The 23,072-nt window shown below is 41.6% G+C and overlaps 2 protein-coding genes across 6 annotated transcripts in view; one reads left to right on the top strand and one right to left on the bottom strand.

Moving 5' to 3' along the window:
• Positions 1-6,658, top strand: part of LOC110515917 (nuclear GTPase SLIP-GC) — a 42,652-nt gene extending 35,994 nt beyond the window's left edge. For all 5 annotated transcript variants that reach the window (XM_090194229.1, XM_036939066.2, XM_036939065.2 and 2 more), the window contains 4 exons: positions 389-431; positions 5,298-5,379; positions 5,504-5,752; positions 5,860-6,658. In XM_090194229.1, the coding sequence (XP_090050355.1) occupies positions 389-431; positions 5,298-5,379; positions 5,504-5,752; positions 5,860-5,870 (385 nt within the window). In that variant the 3' untranslated portion in view covers positions 5,871-6,658. The remainder of the gene's footprint in view (positions 1-388; positions 432-5,297; positions 5,380-5,503; positions 5,753-5,859) is intronic.
• A 4,598-nt stretch (positions 6,659-11,256) lies between these two features.
• The window catches only part of LOC149979456 (nuclear GTPase SLIP-GC-like), a 40,525-nt gene continuing 28,709 nt past the window's right edge, over positions 11,257-23,072 (bottom strand). Inside the window, exons 18-23 of the mRNA XM_090194228.1 lie at positions 19,391-19,469; positions 19,040-19,124; positions 13,700-13,742; positions 12,556-12,637; positions 12,183-12,431; positions 11,257-12,071 (exon numbers count right to left, since the gene is read on the bottom strand). Of these exons, the coding sequence (XP_090050354.1) occupies positions 12,049-12,071; positions 12,183-12,431; positions 12,556-12,637; positions 13,700-13,742; positions 19,040-19,124; positions 19,391-19,469 (561 nt within the window). The 3' untranslated portion in view covers positions 11,257-12,048. The remainder of the gene's footprint in view (positions 12,072-12,182; positions 12,432-12,555; positions 12,638-13,699; positions 13,743-19,039; positions 19,125-19,390; positions 19,470-23,072) is intronic.

Below are 23,072 nucleotides of genomic sequence, written 5' to 3'. Positions count from 1 at the left end.
TGCCATGAGGATGAGAGAAAATGTTGCAGTTTTAAAGCAAATTTTCTGAAATTGTTTTTAATTTTCAATCACGCTATAACACGGATCTTTGGAAATACAGATTGAATTTTGCCCTAAACTGTCAAAGGACCAAGTAAACTATAATGTTGTTGTTGTTTTTCAGAGTTGATGGAAAGTGACTAGACAGTGGCATTTATACCATTCTGATTATGTATTCTTAAGTATGTCTGTGTTGTCCTCCATGTCCTCTATAAAGAGTCTGAATAATTTGCCTTTACAATTAGCTTACAGACACATATCAACAAATACTTTTGTTTGTGCTGGTCTTTTATTTAGTATTTATTATGAATTCAATTACTTACAGAACTTCTTGTTTTTATCATTGTAGTGTTCCAGAACACAGCTCGGGGAAGGAAACAACATCTGAGCAGGTAACTGCCAAAATAAAGTCAACACCAACATAAAGTGTTTTAATAGGGCGTTGGGCGACCACGAGCCAGAACAGCTTGGCATAGATTCTACAAGTGTCTGGAACTCTATTGGTGGAATCCAACACCATTTTCACACAAAAAAATTCCATAAAATTGTGTTTTGTTGATGGTGGTAGAAAACGTAGACTCAGGCACCCGTCCAAAGTCTCCCAGAAGTGTTCAATTGGGTTGAGATCTGGTGACAGAAACAGCCGTGGCTTATGGCTCACATTGTTTTCATGCTCATCAAACCATTCAGTAACCACTCGTGTCCTATGGATGGGAGCATTGTCATCCTACGGGGGGCATAGCTAAGGTAGCCGAAAATAATGGTGAAAATAATTTGTAATATCTTTATTTTATTTCACCTTTATTTAACCAGGTAGGCTAGTTGAGAACAAGTCTCATTTACAACTGCGACCTGGCCAAGATAAAGAAAAGCAGTGCGACACAAAAAACACAGAGTTACACATGGAATAAACAAACACGCAGTCATGCAGTCAATAATACAATAGGAAACGTCTATAGACAGTGTGTGCAAATGAGGTAGGATAAGGGCGGTAAGGCAATAAATAGGCCATAGTTGTAAAATAATTACAATATAGCAATTAAACACTGGAGTGATAGATGTGCAGAAGATGTTTTTTTTGTTTGTTGTTTTTTTCACCTTTATTAAACCAGGTAGGCTAGTTGAGAACACCTTTATTAAACCAGGTAGGCTAGTTGAGAACACCTTTATTAAACCAGGTAGGCTAATTGAGAACATGTTCTCATTTACAACTGCGACCTGGCCAAGATAAAGCATAGCAGTGTGAACAGATACCAACACAGAGTTACACATGGAGTAAACAATAAACAAGTCAATAACACAGTAGAAAAAAGAAAGAGTCTATATACATTGTGTGCAAAAGGCATGAGGTAGGCAAATAATTACAATTTAGCAGATTAACACTGGAGTGATAAATGATCAGATGGTCATGTGCAGGTAGAGATACTGGTGTGCAAAAGATCAGAAAAGTAAATAAATAAAAACAGTATGGGGATGAGGTAGGTAGATTGGATGGGCTATTTCCCGATGGACTATGTACAGCTGCAGCGATCGGTTAGCTGCTCAGATAGCAGATGTTTAAAGTTGGTGAGGGAGATAAAAGTCTCCAACTTCAGCGATTTTTGCAATTCGTTCCAGTCACAGGCAGCAGAGAACTGGAAGGAAAGGCGGCCAAATGAGGTGTTGACTTTAGGGATGATCAGTGAGATACACCTGCTGGAGCGCGTGCTACGGGTGGGTGTCGCCATCGTGACCAGTGAACTGAGATAAGGCGGAGCTTTACCTAGCATGGACTTGTAGATGACCTGGAGCCAGTGGGTCTGGCGACGAATATGTAGCGAGGACCAGCCGACTAGAGCATACAGGTCGCAGTGGTGGGTGGTATAAGGTGCTTTAGTAACAAAACGGATGGCACTGTGATAAACTGCATCCAGTTTGCTGAGTAGAGTATTGGAAGCTATTTTGTAGATGACATCGCCGAAGTCGAGGATCGGTAGGATAGTCAGTTTTATCAGGGTAAGTGTGGCGGCGTGAGTGAAGGAAGCTTGGTTGCGAAATAGAAAGCTGACTCTAGATTTGATTTTAGATTGGAGATGTTTGATATGAGTCTGGAAGGAGAGTTTACAGTCTAGCCAGACACCTAGGTACTTATAGATGTCCACGTATTCTAGGTCGGAACCATCCAGGGTGGTGATGCTAGTCGGGCGTGCGGGTGCAGGCAGTTTTACTAGCGTTTAAGAGCAGTTGGAGGCCACGGAAGGAGTGTTGTATGGCATTGAAGCTGAGGTGCAAGTAGAGATACTGTGGTGCAAAGGAGCAAAATAAATAACAGAATGGGGGAGAAGGTAGTTGGATGGGCTATTTACAAATGGGCTATGTACAGGTGCAGTGATCTGTGAGCTGCGTTGACAGCTGGGGCTTAAAGTTAGTGAGGGAGATATGAGTCTCCAGCTTCAGTGATTTTTGCAGTTTGTTCCAGTCATTGGCAGCAGAGAACTGGAAGGAAAGGCAGCCAAATGAGGAATTGGCTTTGGGGGTGACCAGTGAGATATAACAGCTGGAGCACGTGCTACGGGTGGGTGCTGCTATGGTAACCAGTGAGCTGTGAGCTAACAAAGCTATCAAAGACTTATAGATGACCTGGAGCCAGTGGCTTTGGCGACGAATATGAAGCGAGGGCTAGCCAACAAGATCATACAGGTCGCAGTGGTGGGTAGTATATGGGGCTTGGTGACAAAATGGATGGCACTGTGATAGACTAGATCCAATTTGCTGAGAAGTGTTGGAGGCTATTTTATAAATGGCATCGCTGAAGTCATGGATCGGTAAGATAGTCAGTTTTACAAGGGTATGTTTGGCAGCATGAGTGAAGGATGCTTTGTTTGTGAAATAGGATGCCGAATCTAGATTTAATTTTGGATTGGAGATGCTTAACGTGAGTCTGGAAGGAGAGTTTACAGTCTAACCAGACACCTAGGTATTTGTAGTCCACATATTCTAAACCAGAACCGTCCAGAGTAGTGATGCTGGACAGGCGGGCAGGTGTGGGCAGCGATCGGTTGAAGAGCATGCATTTAGTTTTACTTGCATTTAAGAGCAGATGGAGGCCACGGAAGGAGTGTTGTATGGCATTGAAGCTCGTCTGGAGGTTAGTTAACACAGTGTCCAAAGAAGGGCCAGAAGTATACAAAATAGTGTCGTCTGCGTAGAGGTGGATCCGAGAATCCCCAGAAGCAAGAGCGACAACATTGATGTATACAGAGAAAAGAGTCAGCCTGAGAATTGAACCCTGTGGCACACCCATAGAGACTGCCAGAGGTCCGGACAACAGGCCCTCCGATTTGACACACTGAACTGTGTCTGAGAAGTAGTTGGTGAACCAGGCAAGGCAGTCATTTGAGAAACCAAGGCTGTTGAGTCTGCCGATAAGAATGTGGTGACTGACAGAGTCGAAAGCCTTGGCCAGGTCGAGGAAAACAGCTGCACAGTATTGCCTCTTATCGATGGAGGTTATTATGCCGTTTAGGACCTTGAGAGTGGCTGAGGTGCACCCATGACCAGCTCAGAAACCAGATTGCGTAGTGGAGAAGGTACGGTGGGATTCGAAATGGTCAGTGATCTGTTTGTTAACTTGGCATTTGAAGACCTTAGAAAGGCAGGGTAGGATAGATATACATACAGTGGGGCAAAAAAGTATTTAGTCAGCCACCAATTGTGCAGGTTCTACAACTTAAAAAGATGAGAGAGGCCTGTCATCATAGGTACACTTCAACTATGAAAGACAAAATGAGAAAAAAAATCCTGAAAATCACATTGTAGGATTTTTTATGAATTTATTTCATTTTTGTAGAGGCTCTACAATGAAATAAGGCAATAATTACAAACCGAAACAGCAATGGACAAGGCATATTGACATTAGGGAGAGGCATGCGTGGCCGAGTGATCATTGGGTCCAGTGAGTAGCTGGGCGAGCTGGAGATACTGCGATTCAGACAGCTAGCAGACCGGGGCTAGCAGGCAAACAGAAGGGCCTTAGAGGGACGTTGCGATGGAATTACTCAGTTGTAGCCCCTTCGTGCGGTTACGTCGGCAGATCAGTCTTGATGGATCAGCAGGGCTCCGTGTAGTAAAAGGGTCCAGGCCAATTGGCAAAATAGGTATTGTGGCCCAATTATTATTTTTTTAATAAAAAATAAATAAATATAAAAAAGGAAAATAATTGGCTGATGGAATTCTTCAGCTAACAGTCCGGTGAGCTCTAGACAGATAGCGGGCCGCGGCTAGCAGATGGGCATTCACAGGCTAGCAGATGGGGACGTCGCAATGGGGGAGCCAGTTGAAATCCCTCTCAGGCGGATTATGTCTGTAGTCTATTTGTGAAGGATCGACGGGGCTCCGTATCGGCAATAAAAGTGGTCCAGGCCAATTGGTAAAATAGGTATTGTAGCCCAAGGAGTAGCTGATGGACCTCTTCAGCTAGCCGGGAGATGGGCCTAGCATAGGCTAGTTCCAGGCTAATTGGTGGTTGCTTCGGGACAGAGGCGTTAGCCAGGAGAAGCCAATCAGATAGCAGCTAGCTAGCTGTGATGATCCAGATGAAAAGGTTCAGAGCTTGCGGTAGGAATCCGGAGATATGGAGAGAATTAAGTCCAATTTGCTCTGGTTTGAGTTACGCTGTGCAGACTGGCGAGAGTTGTCCGGGCTAAAGGTAGCTGATGACCGCTAGCAGGTAGCTGATGACCGCTGACTACTAGCTACTAGCTAGTAAGTTGGCTAGCTTCTGTTGGGGGTTCCGGTTCAAAAGTAAAGAAAATTGCAGAATCATTCCACATTGAGTGAGGCAGATTGCAGATTGTATGTTGAAGTTGAGGTTGAGGTTAAGAAAAATCTAAAAAAATATGTGCGAAGAAAAATATAATGGCCTGCCCAGCATTTTATACATGCCCCTAAGCATGATGGGATATTCATTACTTAATTAACTCAGGAATCACACCTGTGTGGAAGCTCCTGCTTTCAAAATAATTTGTTTCCATTATTTTGACAGTTACCTGTACATTAGTTGAAGAAAAGTTTCAAATCAAATGACACTGTGAGATTAAAATGAGGTTGATGGTCATTTCTGCACTTTTCACAATTCTTCTGCATTTTCTCCAGAGTGTATATAAAAGGATGTTAGTGATATATCTTGTTTCTGTTTCACCTCTTAAATGTAGAATCCACTAACAGGACTACACAGGTCTCAATTTGTTGATGGAAGGCTGTGTGATTCCCACCAACAGGTTCCACTTCGAAACAACAGGAATGATGAGAAGACAAAGAAGAAGAAGAAACAAAAGAAAAGGGCGAAGGATGTTCTTGCAGGTAAAAGCCATCCTTGCTATAGGCTGTGTTTGTTCTAATGAAATATTTTCTGCAACCATTACTATACGAGTGGATGCTTTCTTCTGTACACTGTACTAAGTGTCTCTTTCAACTGAAATCCCAGGTGCTGAGTTTGTGGATAAGCACATGAGTGCACTAATCAAGAGGGTCACAATGGTAATGGCTATAGCAGATGACCTACTGGGAAAGGACATGATCCAAAATGAAATGTATTCGATTATTGATGTAGCCGAGACCAGTGAGAAAAAAATGAGAGTTATGTACAAGGCTCTACGCTCAGGAGGACCACTGATTAAATCAGCCTTCTACACAGCTCTCCAAACTAATGAACCTAATCTTGTCAAGGACTTGGGTAAGACCAATAGATACTATTTACACCCTGTGATTACCCTAACACATAGTGTGCATTGTGATGTACAGTACACATCATATATTTTCACATTCCTCTCCCATTTTAAGCTTCCCCCTGAAGACAGACCTGGCTTGGTTTGGTCCTCAAGAGCTGGACAAAGGGCAGCAGGCAGTCTCACCGGCTGTGGGACAGCAGCGGAGTTACTATTCTCCTAATGCCCCTATAGGTGTTGGGGGATATAACCAACTAGCTTTATCATCCTCTTTTGTTGTTGTGGCTTTATGCTAACTGAAATCTGTGCTCTTGCAATCTGCTATAGCCTGGTACTTTGTTTTCCTCAGAATGTTTTGTGTGTTTTTGTTTTTATCAAACCCATCTTCAGTGTTCTTACTGTATGTGTGAGGGGAAAGGGACAACCCAAAACTGGTTAAATATGATGTTAGTTTAAAAAACTTGTCCATGCATAAATACTTGAGGACAACAGAGGGACAAACAGGTTGAGTGGTATGTATGCTTGTTAATTGATTTATGCATTATTTTAAATATTTGGTATATAATACAATCATGTTATGTGGAAATGTTTGTCACAATTTATTTGACCAGAGGACAATACCAGTGGAAACAGTGCCATGAAGTAATGTGCAACCCAAGATAAAATATTGGTCATGTATGTAACATTTTATTTTAGATGTGTGCTTGATTATACCGATGAATTCTGTTTATTTCTGTTGTAGCTTATATTCCGATTGTATTATGGTACCTGGTTTATATCATCATTCATTCTGTTTGTTCAAAGTAATCTCTATATCATCATTATATCTTCAACTAATTTTACATTTTATGTTTCTGTGTTGAATGTCTCATTGTTTCATTTTTTTTCCTCAATAAAAATAAATGTTAAAAGTACCATAGAAATAATATATGTCTCACATGAATACTACACAGGCAATTTAAATATCAACATTTAATATGGTGATTCTGCAATAAATCCATCATGCATAGGCCTATAAACAGGAAACATTTACAAAATGTATTGTATTAAACAAACAAATTACAACAAAAAGTCAGCAATGACGATCTATATACAACAACAACAACAACACCAGAAATCCTTCACTGCTACATAAGGCTATGTATGGTGACGTAGTGCTGCTTAAGCAGATCAATGAGTCAGTTATTAATATACAAATCCCCCTAGAAAATGACTCCGGGTCAGTATCAAAGTCTCTCCCAGAATGACACGTTAATTACATGTTCGTTTTGGCTGCACTGGTTCATGAAAAGCCCCAGAATTGCAAGAAGATTTGCCTGGCTAACACGCTCCTACCACAAGCTCTCCTCTCACTGTGTACCACGTGGGCCTGTGTGTCAGTCAGGCTACAAGAAGACTGCTTTGAGACAAGGATGTTATAGTTACTGCACACTGGAGAGTTACATTGGTTTTCATTGTTAATGTTTTCTATGTAAATCCTCTCATATACACTGGCAGCTATCAGATATCTCAGTCATGTTTATATGTGAAAGGCAGCTACATTTCTGTGTGTGGCATATTCTAATCTAAAGGACATAGGCTTGTCTGTCAGCGACAGCTCCAACATGCAGGTTAACAGACCATCTGAAACCAAAGCATGGTTCTATTGGTACAGTGTAAAATAAACATGAAAATAGTGCTTTCAATAGTAAATGTTCTGTCATTTGGCATTGACGTTTCTCAACAAAACACATTGATGTATTAAAAACAGCACACACCACACACAAACCACTTTGAAATGTTACAGACTTCACACAGAACAGAGATTGAGCAAAGCCTTGAAAAGTTCAGCACCATGAGCCAGAGGGAGAGAGTCCTCTAAGCCCTTAGACAGGCTGCATGGAGGGAGATGGAGCACTGGAGCTCAGTGGAGAGGAGAAACCTGGAGAGAGAGAGAGACCTTTTACACATTACATTCACACAGAAACAGGTAAATGAGCAATAAACAACTTACCCTGCCAAGATGGCTTTACATTTCTGAGACATACAGAGGAACCATTGTTGTAGTATATTAATTTATTGTGTCAACAGTTAGGTCTGTATTTTATTGATTAATTTGGACATAAAAAAGACAATACGAAGATGAGAATTAAAAGACAAAATAAATGTACAAGTGGAGGAGAGGTAAAAAACAAACACCCTAAGGGTTTTGTAAAGCACCTCCCTATTTCAAATAGTAGAAAAAATAGTAACATTTCCCCATGCTTCAACCCAATCACATCTACAGAGGTAATGGTTTGGGTGTGTTAGTGAGAGGTTGCCTACTCCGCATGTGGAGCATGTGGAGTATCAAGTAGGATTCTGTGTATTCACATACAAAAGAAAAGGAATGAGACTTATCGTTCTTGTCTCAGTTGAATTCATTTGAATTGCTTTTAATTAAATTCTACTTTCTGTGGGGTGTGTCTAATTCAAATTTTCATTCATGGGTTGAATTTAATTAAATTCAGGAATTCAGAATCAACCCCAACCCTGGCTCGAACGAACCCTGTCTCCTGTATCAATCATCAACCACTGGATGGAGGCAGAACTTTAAAACATAATCCCTCTTTGCATTGTATAACAAACTCTTGATATTGATGTAACTTGTTGTATAGCTTTGTGATTGATGATACTGTTGTTATTTTTAATTGCATTGAGTATGATGGGTCAATCTTGCCAACTTGCCATCTCACATTCTAAGAGGACCACAATGGAAAGAAGCCATTAGGGCTTGTTTTTGTTTTTGTGTGTTTTTATGCTTGATAGTGTTTAGTGACATAATGTTGTCTCTGGCGGGCGCAGCCTCCTACTTTTAATTATCTAATAAAGCCAATCAATTAATCAATCAATCAGATATCTCTAAGCTGATGAAGCAATCTCATAGTGAATTCTCATGGCACCATTTTATTTCATCATAGACATTAAGGAGAAGTTTATCTAAAGTTCCATGTATAATAGTTGTATCTCTTATCAATGTTTATGATGAGTATTTCTGTAAATTGATGTGGCTCTCTGCAAAATCACTGCATGTTTTGGAACTACTGAACATAACACGGCAATGTAAAATTTGATTTTTGGATATAAATATGCACTTTATCGAACAAAACATACATGTATTGTGTAACATGAAGTCCTATGAGTGTCATCTGATGAAGATCATCAACGGTTAGTGATTCATTTGATCTATATTTCTGCTTTTTGTGACTCCTCTCTTTGGCTGGAAAAATGGCTTTGTTTTTCTGTGACTTGGTGGTGATCTAACATAATCGTTTGTGGTGCTTTCACTGTCAAGCCTTTTTGAAATCAAACACTGTGGCTGGATTAAGGAGAAGTTTATCTTTAAAATGATGTAAAATACTTGTATGCTTGAGGAATTTTAATTATGAGATATTTGTTGTTTTGAATTTGGCGCCCTGCTCTTTCACTGGCTGTTGGTGGGGTGGGACGCTACCGTCCCGAATATTCCAGAGAGGTTAATCTCTTTCCCATTTTAACAGCCAGCGAACACTTGACAGATTCCATGCAGTAGTTGTTCTCACGACAGTCGCCGTAGGTCCCTGAAGGAGTAATTGAAGGAGGCTATAGTAACAGCATGGAACTGGACTATGCCGCAAATGTGGGATTTTGAGGTAAGCGTCATGGGCAGTGTCAATAGTAGCAGGGGTTACTTTAGATGCATTGTTGGAATATAATTTTATGAGGATTCATGCCACATGGCTTGGTAGCTGGTAACTGGGAGACCAATGTGAAAACCGGGGACTGTTATTCACATGTCATAAATTAGTGATCTTGCCATAAGGGGAGAGTCTATTTAAACATATATATATATTTATCCTTTATTTTACTAGGCAAGTCAGTTAAGAACAATTTCTTATTTAGAATGACGGCCTAGGAATTGTTGTCCTGTCGTCAGGAAATTAACAATGCATTGCAGTGTGTATATTCTCGTGTGGAAGCGGCACATGAGGAGCAGAAGATAACCGAGGACACGGGCTGAATTCTGGAGATTGAGTGTACATCAAGATACACCAGGCGGCGGTGGTGGGACAGCGTTGGTCTGGTCCACACAGCACCTGCAGCGGGAAAGATCGGCATGTCTCTCCTCAGTGGGTTCATAGTTCTCACGTGAAGTGAGGTCCAGCTGCATAATAGTTGAGCTTGAAGACGCCATGACAGAGGAAGCGGAGCTAAAGAGAGAGAGAGAGTATATTCCATTATAGACATGCAGATGGGTTGGGTATGGGAGCTACTTTAACCTCTGTTGTTGGGTTGGGTTAGTTGCTTTATTGGTTAATGCATCGAATAAAATGATATATGTTGGGGTAATTGTACACTGGACAACATTCTGAAGGCATTGGTGTGAAAGCATATACAGTGCTGAGTTACCTCAAGAGGATGTAGCGTTCATTAGGGCTATGCACTTGCCTATCAGGTGACGTGCCTATCAGGTGGCAATGGAGGAAGAAGGAGATGGGGAACAGAGTGAAAATGACATGGCTTGGGAACACCTCTAGGTGCCTGTGGCTGGAAAAGGGAAGACTGGAATCCAGAAGAAAAGTATCCTGGAGGCATAGAGGCAGGCGAAGAGAGAGAGGGAATTGTCATGTTATCAGACTTTGGGTTTTCATGCATATATAATTATGCATCGCTTACCACATTGTTAATGCTGTTATGTTTCGTGTTTCTTGCTGCTTTTCAAGTCTCGTGCTATCACTCGCTTAGGAACCAGAAGGAGAAAGTTGAAATGGAAGAAGTCGACAGCTCCAGTGGACACGTTTTTATCATCTATGAGAAATGGAAATATGATTGTGTATGGTGTGATCGTAGAACAGAGGCCATAAGTCTCTGAGTTTGTAAACCTCAGTGAATGTTAGTCATGTTTATTTTTTTTTATTTTTTTGCGCATGTTTTATTATCATTGTTTGTCCATTAATAAGTAATTTCCAAGTGTATGTAATGTTGAACAGTATTAAGTTAAATGTTCAAAACGGGGGACTGATGGATTCTGGGATCTAACTCCTAAAACTTGAAATAGGGTTAATTATCAGGTATCATATTGAGTAGTATGGTCTAGAGAAGGTCTACACCAGAAGTTAATGGTTATCTGTATGAGGAATGTTTATGGTAGAGGCAATTAAACTTTGAATGTACTGAGTGAAGGAAAGACGATCACATCTTGGAAGGCACTGATATGGGTGGAGAGGAAGGGGGCCGAGTTCAGCTCAGGTCACGTTAAGGGAGAAGGAACAGTTTATTGCCCACACCACTCAATTTCCTGCCTAGCAACAGAGATGTAGTGTTTGGAGAGAAGGAAGAGATTCCACCCCAAATTGTTGTACAATCACCACCTCTATTGGAATGTGTCTTGGTCGGTTCAGCTGTTGGACCCTCTGGGATGAATAAACTTGGTTTAAGCTTTCATAGTGTCCGTTGAGTTCTTACTGTGATAATTAGAACCTATCAGTGAGAGAAATCAGTCTTGAATATATTATTTCTATGGTACTTTTAAAAATGTTTTATTGAGGAAAGATTTAGGCAATATGACATTCAACTCAGAAACATGAAATGTAAAATTAGTTGAAGATATAATGATGATTTAGAGATTACTTTGAACAAACAGAATGAATGATGAAATAAACCAGGCGTCATAATACAATCAGAAGTTAAGCTACAACAGAGATAAACACAATTCATTGGTATAATCAAGTTCACATCTAAAATAAAATGTTACATACATGACCAATATTTTATCTTGGGTTGCACATTACTTCATGGCACTGTTTCCACTGGTATTGTCCTCTGGTCAAATAAATTGTGACAAACATTTCCACATAACATGATTGTATTATGTACCAAATATTTCAAATAATGCATAAATCAATTAACAAGCATACATACCACTCAACCTGTTTGTCCCTCTGTTGTCCTCAGGTATTATGCATTTACATGTTTTAACTTGCATCAGATAAATAAAAAAATTGTGTTGTCCCTTTCCCCTCACACATACAGTAAGAACACTGAAGATGGGTTTGATAAAAACAAAAACACACAAAACATTCTGAGGAAAACAAAGTACCAGGCTATAGCAGATTGCAAGAGCACAGATTTCAGTTTGCCACAAACATAAAGCCACAACAACAAAAGAGGATGATAGAGCTAGTTGGTTATATCCCCCAACACCTATCGGGGCATTAGGAGGATAGTAACTCCGCTGCAGTTCCACAGCCGGTGAGACTGCTTGCTGCCCTTTGTCCAGCACTTGAAGCCCAAGCCAGTTCTGTCATCAGGGGAAATGTTCTGTTGCCTCTGGGAGAGGAATGGGAAAATATATGTACTGTACATCATATCAAAATGCACAAGAAGACACACAATGTTTTAGGGTAATCACATGGTGAAAATAGTATCTATTGTTCTTACCCAAGTCCTTGACAAGACTAGGTTCATTAGTTTGGAGAGCTGTGTAGAAGGCTGATTTAATTAGTAGCCCTCCTGAGCGTACAACCTGAAACAGCTTCCTCATTTTTTTCACACTGGTCTTGGCTGCATAGATATTCAAATACGTTTCATCTTGGATCATTTTCTTTCCCAGTAGGTCATCTGCTATAGCCATCACCATTGTGACCCTCTTGATTAGTGCACTCATGTGCTTATCCACAAACTCAGCATCTGGGATTTCAGTTGAAAGAGACACTTAGTACAGTGTACAGAAGAAAGCATCCACTCGTATAGTAATGGTTGCAGAAAATATTTCATTAGAACAAACACAGCCTATAGCAAGGATGGCTTTTACCTGCAAGAACATCCTTCGCCCTTTTCTTTTGTTTCTTCTTCTTCTTTGTCTTCTCATCATTCCTGTTGTTTCGAAGTGGAACCTGTTGGTGGGAATCACACAGCCTTCCATCAACAAATTGAGACCTGTGTAGTCCTGTTAGTGGATTCTACATTTAAGAGGTGAAACAGAAACAAGATATATCACTAACATCCTTTTATATACACTCTGGAGAAAATGCCAAAGAATTGTGAAAATTGCAGAAATGACCATCAACCTCATTTTAATCTCACAGTGTCATTTGATTTGAAACTTTTCTTCAATTAATGTACAGGTAACTGCCAAAATAATGGAAACACAAAGTATATTAAAAGCAGGAGCATCCACACAGGCGTGGTTCCTGAGTTAATGAAGCAATGAACATCCCATCATGCTTAGGGTCATGTATAAAATTCTGGGCAGGCCATTATTTTGGCCATTATTTTTGGCTACCATAGCTATGTGTAAGGACAGACGCCAGGGACAAGAAGCAGGTACAGGGAGGGAACATTTAATGAATAACGGACATGAAACAGAACAGGAACAGAATACGGAGGGCATCTGGACAGGGGAAACTACAGCAATGCTGATAAAGGGAACACACCAGGAAGCAGACAGAAATAGGGAAGTCAATCAACAAATGAAAGGAGTCTAGGTGAGTCCAATGATGTGCTGCTGCGCGTGATGGTGACTGGTGATGAAGCGCATGTGCGCGTAACGATGGTGACAGGTGTGCGTAATGAAGGCAGTCTGGCACCCTCGAACGCCAGAGAGGGAGAGTGGGAGCAGGCATGACAGCTAGGATGACGATGTACCCATACATAGCGCGCTAGTGGTCACTGAATGGTTTGATGAGCATGAAAACGATGTTAACCTAATGCCACGGCCGTTTCAGTCACCAGATCTCAACACAATTGAACACTTATGGGAAATTCTGGAGCAGCGCCTGAGTCACCGTTTTCTACCACCATCAACAAAATGGAATTACTTGTGTGAAAATGGTGTTGGATTCCACCAATAGAGTTCCAGACACTTGTAGAATCTATGCCAAGCTGTTCTGGCTCGTGGTGGCCCAACGCCCTATTAAAACACTTTATGTTGGTGTTGACTTTATTTTGGCAGTTACCTGCTCAGATGTTGTTTCCTTTCCCGAGCTGTGTTCTGGAACACTACAATGATAAAAATAAAAAAAGTTATATAAGTCATTTCACTCAGAATAAATACAAAATATAAGACCAGCACAAACAATAGCATTTGTTGATATGTGTCTGGAAGCTAATTGTGAAGGCAAATCATTCAGACTCTTTATAGAGGACATAGAGGACAACACAGACAAACAAAAAAAGACATAATCAGAATGGTATAAATGCCACTGTCTAGTCACTTCACATCATCACTGAAAAACCAAAACATTATAGTTTACTTGGACCTTTGACAGCTTAGGGCAAAATGCAGTCTGTATTTCGGAAGATCCGTGTTATAGCGCGATTTAAAAGTAAAGACAATTTCACAAAACTAGCTTTAAAACTGCAACATTTTCTCTCATCCTCAGGGCAAACTTTGTAGAATAGCAGGGAATTAGTTCAGGGATTCTTCAAAGTCGGGACAATACGTTTTGGTGGGGCCTCCCGAGTGGCGTCACTACAGACTCGGGTTCAATCCCGGGCTGTATCACAACCGTCCGTGATCGGGAGTCCAATAGGGCAGCGCACAATTGGCCCATCGTAGTCCGGGTTTGGCTAGGGGACTTTACTTGGCTCATCTCACTCTTGTGGTGGACTGGGCGCCTGCAGGCTGACCTCGGTCGTCAGTTGAACAGTGTTTCCTCCGACACATTGGTGTGGCTGGCTTCCAGGTAAAGCGGATTCGCGGGTCATGTTTTAGAGGACGCATGACTCGACCTTCGCCTTCTGAGCATTTGGGGAGTTGCAGCGATGAGACAAGATCAAAATTGGGGGTTACAAATTACAAAAAAAAATAATTAAAAAAAATCTAGTTTTGGGCCATTTTATAAAGACAATATTTGTTTTGGGAATTTTTTTAATACTTTAAATATGATTCATTTCTGTATCATCTCAATGCCTGCAAATTCCCTTTACCAGAGCAAAGTATTCCCATTTCAAACTCTCCAAAAAAAGTTTTTTTATTTAAAAAAAAAACTGTCAATAATGGATATTAGCTCAAAATGATTGGCATTTTGTGCAATAGCACTCTATGACTAAATAATATTTATCTCAAAACTTTGAATCCTAAATGATGTGTCCGTCAAATTTGTCTAAAATCCTAAATTAATCTGGAATGAGCAGGGTAAACTATACAATAAGGACCCCTTATTCATGTCCTCATTTCATGTAGTACAACAAGACCATTCATGGTCTGTAAAGTTCTCTACTTTTGATAGATTTAAACAAACAATATTGGAATCACCACGGTCAAATCCATAAACTGTCAACTCCATATTCCTGATAAATTCATATTCTATTTTAATCTTGGTTTGAAAATGTTACATTTACTACGATTTTATAGTCATAAAGCAACATAGGAAAAACAACCTGTAAATTGTTGCTATGTTTACCACATGAATGAAAAAGAAAAAAGCAATTTTTTCCAAATCCGTGAAACATCATCTCCATCAGATTTTTGCCTAACGTTAACACCGTCAGAGTGCTGAAAGATCTGATAGAATGGTAAATTTCAAACGAATCCTTTTCCATATTTCACAATTGTTTGTATTGAACTTTTATTTTTAGAGGAAAAAAATATGTTGTGAACTCTGTCAGTGATTGCTAACCCCCTTCAGATCAGACTTTTTGTAGATTTTGAAAACATATTGTAATCACTGTTCAGCAACATTTAGGCTATTTAAGTATTTGCTGTTCTAAACCTAAGGGTCAATGTTTGCTTTATAAATGCTGTTTTATGTTCTCAATCTAGAAAAAAGAATTAGCCCTGGAGCTACAAAACCAAACAAAAATAAGTTTGGAGATTTGTATTACATATTTTAATAATTTAATGTTGGAATTTAAACAATCAACAGCCTTTAAACACTTGTTGGATGATAATTGGGGCGGCAGGGTAGCCTAGTGGTTACAGTGTTGGACTAGTAACCGAAAGGTTGCAAGTTCAAACCCCCGAGCTGAAGAGGTACAAATCTGTCGTTCTGCCCCTGAACAGGCAGTTAACCCACTGTTCCTAGGCTGTCATTGAAAATAAGAATTTGTTCTTAACTAACTTGCCTGGTTAAATAAAGGTAAAAATGAAATGCCATTTATGGTGTCTAACATGGAGGCCGCACAGCCCTCCATGTGCTCGCCAGAGGTAGCCCGACTGCCATTAGGTACCGAGATGAGATCCTCAGACCCCTTGTGAGACCATATGCTGGTGCGGTTGGCCCTAATACAAGACAACGCTAGACCTCATGTCTAGAGTGTGTCAGCAGTTCTTGCAAGAGGAAGGCATTGATGCTATGGACTGGCTCGCCCGTTCAACAGACCTGTATCCAATTGAGCACATCTTGGACATCATGTCTCGCTCCATCTACCAACGCCACGTTGCACCACAGACTGTCCAGGAGTTGGCGGATGCTTTAGTCCAGGTCTGGGAGGAGATCCCTCAGGAGACCATCCGCCACCTCATCAGGAGCATGCCCAGGAGTTGTAGGGAGGTCATACAGGCACGTGGAGACCACACACACGCAGCCTCATTTTGACTTGTTTTAAGGATATTACATCAAAGTTGGATCAGCCTGTAGTTTGGTTTTCCACTTTAATTTTGAGTGTGACTCCAAATCAAGACCTCCATGGGTTGAAAAATTTGATTTCCATTGATCATTTTTGTGTGATTTTGTTGTCAGCACATTCAACTATGTAAAGAAAAAAGTATTTAATAAGAATATTTCATTCATTCAGATCTTTGAACTAGTGAACTTGTTTCACAAGTGAGATGTGTTATTTTAGTGTTCCCTTTATTTTTTTGAGCAGTGTATTTTGTACATTCTTAAAAAGAAAGAACGCACTGGTGAGCTCATGAACACCAAAAGTCCCGGAAGACCACGGAAAACAACTATGGTGGATGAAGAAAAACCCCTTCACAACAATTGGCCAGTTCAAGAACACCCTCCAGAAGGTAGGCGTATCTGTGTCAAAGTCAACATTCAAGACAATTTACCTTAGTAAATACAGACGGGTTATCACAAGATGTAAACCTTTGGTAAACCTCAAAAACAGGAAGACCAGATTAGAGTTTGCCAAACATCTAAAAATGCCTGTACAGTTATGGAACAACATCCTATGGACAGAAGAGACAAAGATCAACTTGTATCAGAATGATGGGAAGAGAAAAGCATGGAGAAGGGAAGGAACTGCTCATAATCCGAAGCATACCACCTCATCTATGAAGCATGGTGGAGGTAGTGTTATGGCGTGGGCATGTATTGCTACCAATGGAACTGGTTCCCTTGTATTTATTGATGATCTGACTGCTGACAAAAGCAGCAGGATGAATTCTGAAGGGTTTAGGTCTATATTATCTGCTCAGAATTAGTCAAATGCTTAAACTCATTGGAGGGCGCTTCACAATGCAGATGGACAATGGCCCGAAGCATACTGCGAAAGCAACCCAATACTTTTTAAGGCAAAGTAATGCAGTGTTCTGCAATGGCCAAGTCAATCACCTGACCGGAATCCAATTGAGCATACATTTCACTTGCTGAAGACAAAATGCCCCAAGAACAAGCAGGAACTGAAGACAGCTGCAGTAAAGGCCTGGCAGAGCATCACCAGGGAAGAAACCCAGCATCTGGTGATGTCTATGGGTTCCAGACTTCAGGCAGTCATTGACTGCAAAGGATTTGCAACCAAGTATTAATACTCACAATTGAATTTATGATTATGTTAGTTTGTCCAATTACTTTTGAGCTCCTAAAATTGTGGTGACCACATATAAAAAGTGATGTAATTCCTACACCGTTCACCCGATTTGGATGTAAATACCCTCAAAGCTGAAAGTCTGCACTTTCAGCTCATCTTGATTGTTTCTTTTCAAATTCATTGGGGTGGCAAACATTTTTTCTTTTTATCTTTCTTATCTCTCAGATATAGGACAGACACTTCAAAACAAACTATCTGAATGATTTGATGCCATTCCTTTCTCTCCGTTTCAGCCATCATCATGAGCCGTCCTCCCAGCAGCCTCCACTGGTATGAATATGTTATTACATGTAAGTCCAAATTCAAGGTTTCATACTTACAGGGATCCTAACATTCCAAATCAATTAACTAAATTATCCTTGGTATGACCTTCTTAAAACTATTCCATATGTTAGCTTAGTAAAAACCCAGCCCCGGACCCTTAGATCTTAGGGGTTTTTAACTTCTTTGGGATAGGGGGCGGTATTTTGACGTCCGGATGAAAAGTGTGCCCAAAGTAAACTGCCTGCTACTCAGGCCCAGAAGCTAGGATATGCATATAATTGGTAGATTTTGATAGAAAACACTGTAAGGTTTCTAAAACTGTTAAAATAATGTCTGAGTATAACAGAACTGAAATGGCAGGCAAAACCCCGAGGACAAACCCCCCCCCAAAAAATGTTTGTCCTACCACTGATTTCAATGGCTGGCACTTTTATAATAGGGCGAAATCATGCCCGATTGAGTACCTAGGGCTTCCACTAGATGTCAACAGTCTTTAGAAAGAGTTTCAGGCTGGTTTTTGAAAAAATGAGGGAGAAGAAGTTTTTCTAAGGGCTCCCATTTTGGCTGTAGTGTTTCCATGCGCATGGCCGAGATAAACAAAAAGAACGCTCTATCTCCAGTAAAGACAATAACGATTCTCCATCTTAAATGTAATTGTTTATTTGGCTATTAGGGTACCTAAGGATTGATTATAAACGTTGATTGACTTGTTTGGATAAGTTTATTGGTAACGTTTGGGATTCATTTTGTATACATTTTGACCGATGGGAACCGAGTGGATTATTGACTTTTTTTTAAATGGAAATAAAGAATACATTTACAGAAGGACCATTTGTAATGTAACTGAGACCATTTGGAGTGCCAACAGAAGAAGCTCTTCAAAGGTAAGGCATGTATTATATCTTTATTTCTTTTGTGTTGCCACCTGCCTGATTGATTGCTATGAATTTGTGTGCTGGGTGCTGTCCTCAGATAATCGGATGGTTTCCTTTCGCAGTAAAGCCTTTTTGAAATCTGACACCACGGCTGGATTAACAAGAAGTTAAGCTTTATTTTGACATATTGCATGTGTATTTTCAAGATTGTTAAATATTTACAATTCTGTAGTTTGAATTTGGCTCCCTGCACTTTCACTGGATGTTGGTCAGGTGGGACGCTACCTTCGCACCCATCCTAGAGAAGTTTTAAAGCGCGGCTCATCAGTGCTACGGATTGAACCTACTTTGTTTCGAACTTTCAAATGTATGGTTTTATGTGGAGCAGTGAGTCTTTACCATTTCTCATCTTCAACATCTGTGATAGGTTTACCCGTCATTTTTTCATGGGCGCTCTTCACTATCTCATAGTGCTCAGATATATCTGCAACAAAGACAATACATTACTTTTGGGGGATTTGTGTTGTTTTAGTTTTTCTAACCTTACCCTAACACTTACTTTAACCACTCAGTAACATGATTTCCCTTCCTTTACTACTACTGGTATGGCATTGACATTTGGCATTGTAATTTACATTTGCAGCTGGAAATTGTACATGAATAACCTGGAATGTTACATTATATATGTATTTGAACCATACAGACAGCATCCAATCCAAAATGTGATGGAAACAAGTGTATTTGATTTACCTGGGAGAGGTAGCTCATTGTGGAGTGACTGCTTCATAGCTTCCTTTAGTTTAGACCTTATTTCCTGCACAATGTATTCCTAATGGAAGTAAAAAGGAGATGTAATGAACATTTTCAGTTTTTTTAAAGAAGATCAGAATTCCAAGGACCTTTTTTATTTTATAATTTTGACAGTACTGGGGTCCTGCCACAAACATCTTTTATATTCTTATGACATTGTGTGTACATTTTCATTAAACATGTAATTTAACCGCTGATCACATACACCTACACACTTGCTAAACCAAACCATGTAACAAATTCCATTAGTAGTGTGTTTTCATTCAAATAATTGTGTTTTCTCTGAGACAATCCCTATTTTGGCATGTTCTACGTCATGTTTGTCTGACATCTAGGAAGATTTTAAGGGAGGGTTCACCCAAATGACAAAATGACATATTGATCTCCTTACCTTGTAAGCAGTCTATGGACAAGGTATGACAGCAATCCATGCATTTGTTTAAATTACCACTCGCCACTGTTTCAATGCTAAAGTATTTTGCATTTGTGGCACGATGTTAGTCAATTGTACCAATATTAGCGTTTTCGGTCTTCCTGTCCAAATCATCCTAAAGTAACTAACAATTGATTGTGTAACTTAATGAAGTTACTTATAGATGATTCAGACTTCAAGTGTGCAAATTTACATTCGTCCCTCAGTTTTAAAGGGAAACTGGATGCAAAAACTATAGAAAACGGCCTATGTGAAACATTTATTACAGTGCCAAAATTGATTAAAAAGTGTACGTAGGATATAAAGTCAGTACATTCCAATACAGAGTTTTGTGAGATTTGTGTAACTGAGGTCATCACAATTTTCACGACTTCTGCCGATGTCGGCTCCTCTCTTTGTTCGGGCGGCGATGGACGTCACCGGCTTTCTAGCCATCGCCGCTCCATTTTTCATATGTCCATTTGTCTTGTCTTGTTCCATACACACCTGGTTTTCATTTCCCCAATCAATCTACTTAAAATAAAAGTGTGCCTGTTTACATTACCCTGCTCTCATGCACCTGACTTCTCCTCTAGTACACCCCTTGACAGAATTACACAACTCTATGGAGTCAGCAGGAGCATGTACCCCGGTTAGAGGAGTCGAGGAGCGCGTCCAGGAACATTCGGCCATGTTACAACATCTTGGTGCCATGATGGATCGCGTTGTCCAGAGCAGGGATGATGGCAGGGATGCCACCATTTCCTTTGACCAACTGGTGGATTTGTCCATCCGGTTGGATAACCTGCTGGTCACCTGTGGATGTCCAGAGGGGGCTCTGTCAGTTCCATCTTCCAGCACCCCTGCTCCGGTGCCCATGGAGTTAGGAGGGGCTGCTCATAGGGAGACTGGAGGAGGAGCCATCACGTGCACCATCTGTGGCCGCAGAGGACACACTGCCGGTCGGTGCCGTATTGGTTCCTCTGGGAGTCAAGGCAACAGGGTGACTCTGGCGTCACCCCAGGTGAGTTTGCACCGCACTCATCCAGAGTCCTCTGTTGATCAACTGTTTGTGCCTGTTTGTTTCCTTGAGGTTTTCCCACATTACCAGCATAAGGCGCCCGTCGATTCAGGCGCAGCTGGGAATTTTATCGACAGAGCATTAGCCATTAGGTTAGGGATCCCCATTTTTCCTATTGTTAGACCCTTCCCGGGACATGCTCTAGATAGTCGACCATTAGGGTCCGGGCTAATCAGGGAGGCCACCATCTCCTTGGCCATGGTTATGCAGAGGGATCATGAGGAGAGAATCAGTCTCTTCCTCATTGACTCTCCTGAGTTTCCTGTGGTACTAGGTCTTCCCTGGTTGACTCTGCATAACCCCACTATTTTCTGGCAACAGAGGGCTCTCACGGAGACGGTGGCTATGGATACATATGTCTCTGAATCCCTGCGTCAGGTACATTCGGCCCTCTACTTCACCCGCCTCCTTGAGTTCATTTTTTGTGAAGAAGAAGGATGGAGGTTTACACCCGTGCATTGACTGTAGAGTTCTCAATCAAATCACGGTGAGGTACAGTTACCCGCTACCTCTTATCGCCACGAAGATTGAGTCAATGCACGGGGTGCGCTTCTTCACAAAACTGGATCTCAGGAATGCGTATAACCTGGTGCATATCTGGGAGGGAGACGAGTGGAAGACAGCGTTCAGTACCACCATAGGGCGTTATGAGTACCTCGTCATGCCGTACGGGTTGATGAATGCTCCATCAGTTTTCCAATCCTTTGTAGACAAGATTTTCTGGGACCTGCATGGGCAGGGTGTAGTGGTGTATATCGATGACATTCTGATATACTCCGCTACACGCACCGAGCATGTGTCCTTGGTGCGCAAGGTACTTGGACGACTATTGGAGCATGACCTGTATGTCAAGGCTGAGAAATGCCTGTTCTTTCAGCAGGTCGTCTCCTAGGGTATCGCATTTCCACATCGGGGTGGAGAGTGACCACATTGCAGCCATGCGTAATTGGCCGACTCCCACCACGGTAAAGGATGTGCAGCGATTTTTAGGGTTTTCCAATTACTACTGGAGATTTATCTGGGGTTTTGGCCAGGTTGCTGCGCCCATTACCTCACTGCTGAAGGGGGGTCCTGTAAGGTTGCAGTGGTTGGCTGAGGCGGACAGGGCTTTTGTGCTCCCGTGCTGGCCCATCCGGATCCCTCTTTGGCATTTATAGTGAAGGTGGACACGTCCGAGGCTGTGCTCTCACAGCGCTCGGACACGCCATTGAAACTCCACCACTGTGCTTTCTTCTCTAAGAAGCTCAGCCCAGTGAAGCACAACTATGATGTGGGGGACCGGGAGGTGTTGGCTGTGGTTAAAGCATTGAAGGCGTGGAGACATTGGCTTGAGGGGGATAAACAACCTTTTCTCATCTGGACTGACCACCGCAACCTGGAGTACATCCGGGCAGCGAGAAGACTGAATCCTCGTCAGGCAAGGTGGGCCATGTTCCTTACCCGTTTTTTGTTTACCCTATCCTACAGACCAGGTTACCAGACTCCCATACTCCTGGCCTCCTGCCTGGTAGCGCCGGTCGTGTGGGAGCTGGATGCGGACATTGAGCAGGCGTTGTGTACAGAGCCCGCTCCCCTCCAGTGTCCTGTTGGGCACATGTACGCTCCGTCTGCTGTCCATGACCAGTTGATCTGGTCACACACTTCTCCCTCCTCTGATCATCCGGGGATCAGTCGGACGGTGCTCTGTCTGACTGGGAAGTACTGGTGGCCCACTTTGGCTATGGACGTGAGGGTTTATGTCTCATCCTGCTCGATGTGTGCCCAGTGTAAGGCTCCGAGACACCTGCCCAGAGGTAAGTTACATCCCTTACCCGTTCCACAACGACCGTGGTCACATCTGTCAGTGGATTTCCTAACAGATCTTCCTCTTTCACAGGGAAACACTACAATCCTTGTCATTGTGGATCGTTCTTCTAAGTCTTGTCATCTCATCCTCTGCCTGGTCTTCCTACGGCCCTACAGACTGCGGAAGCCCTATTTACTCACGTCTTCCGGCACTACGGGGTGCCTGAGGATATAGTGTCAGATCGGGGTCCCCAGTTCATGTCGAGAGTTTGGAAGGCGCTCATGGAACGTCTGGGGGTCTCGATCTCAGGTTTTCACCCCGAGAGTAACGGGAGGGTAGAGAG

The sequence above is a fragment of the Oncorhynchus mykiss genome, chromosome 12, assembly GCF_057628025.1.
Source record: "Oncorhynchus mykiss isolate SJ-2025 chromosome 12, ASM5762802v1, whole genome shotgun sequence".
NCBI classification, from domain to species: domain Eukaryota; kingdom Metazoa; phylum Chordata; class Actinopteri; order Salmoniformes; family Salmonidae; genus Oncorhynchus; species Oncorhynchus mykiss.
Note: the sequence above shows the minus strand (reverse complement) of the source record. Positions and strands in the feature narration are given on the sequence as shown.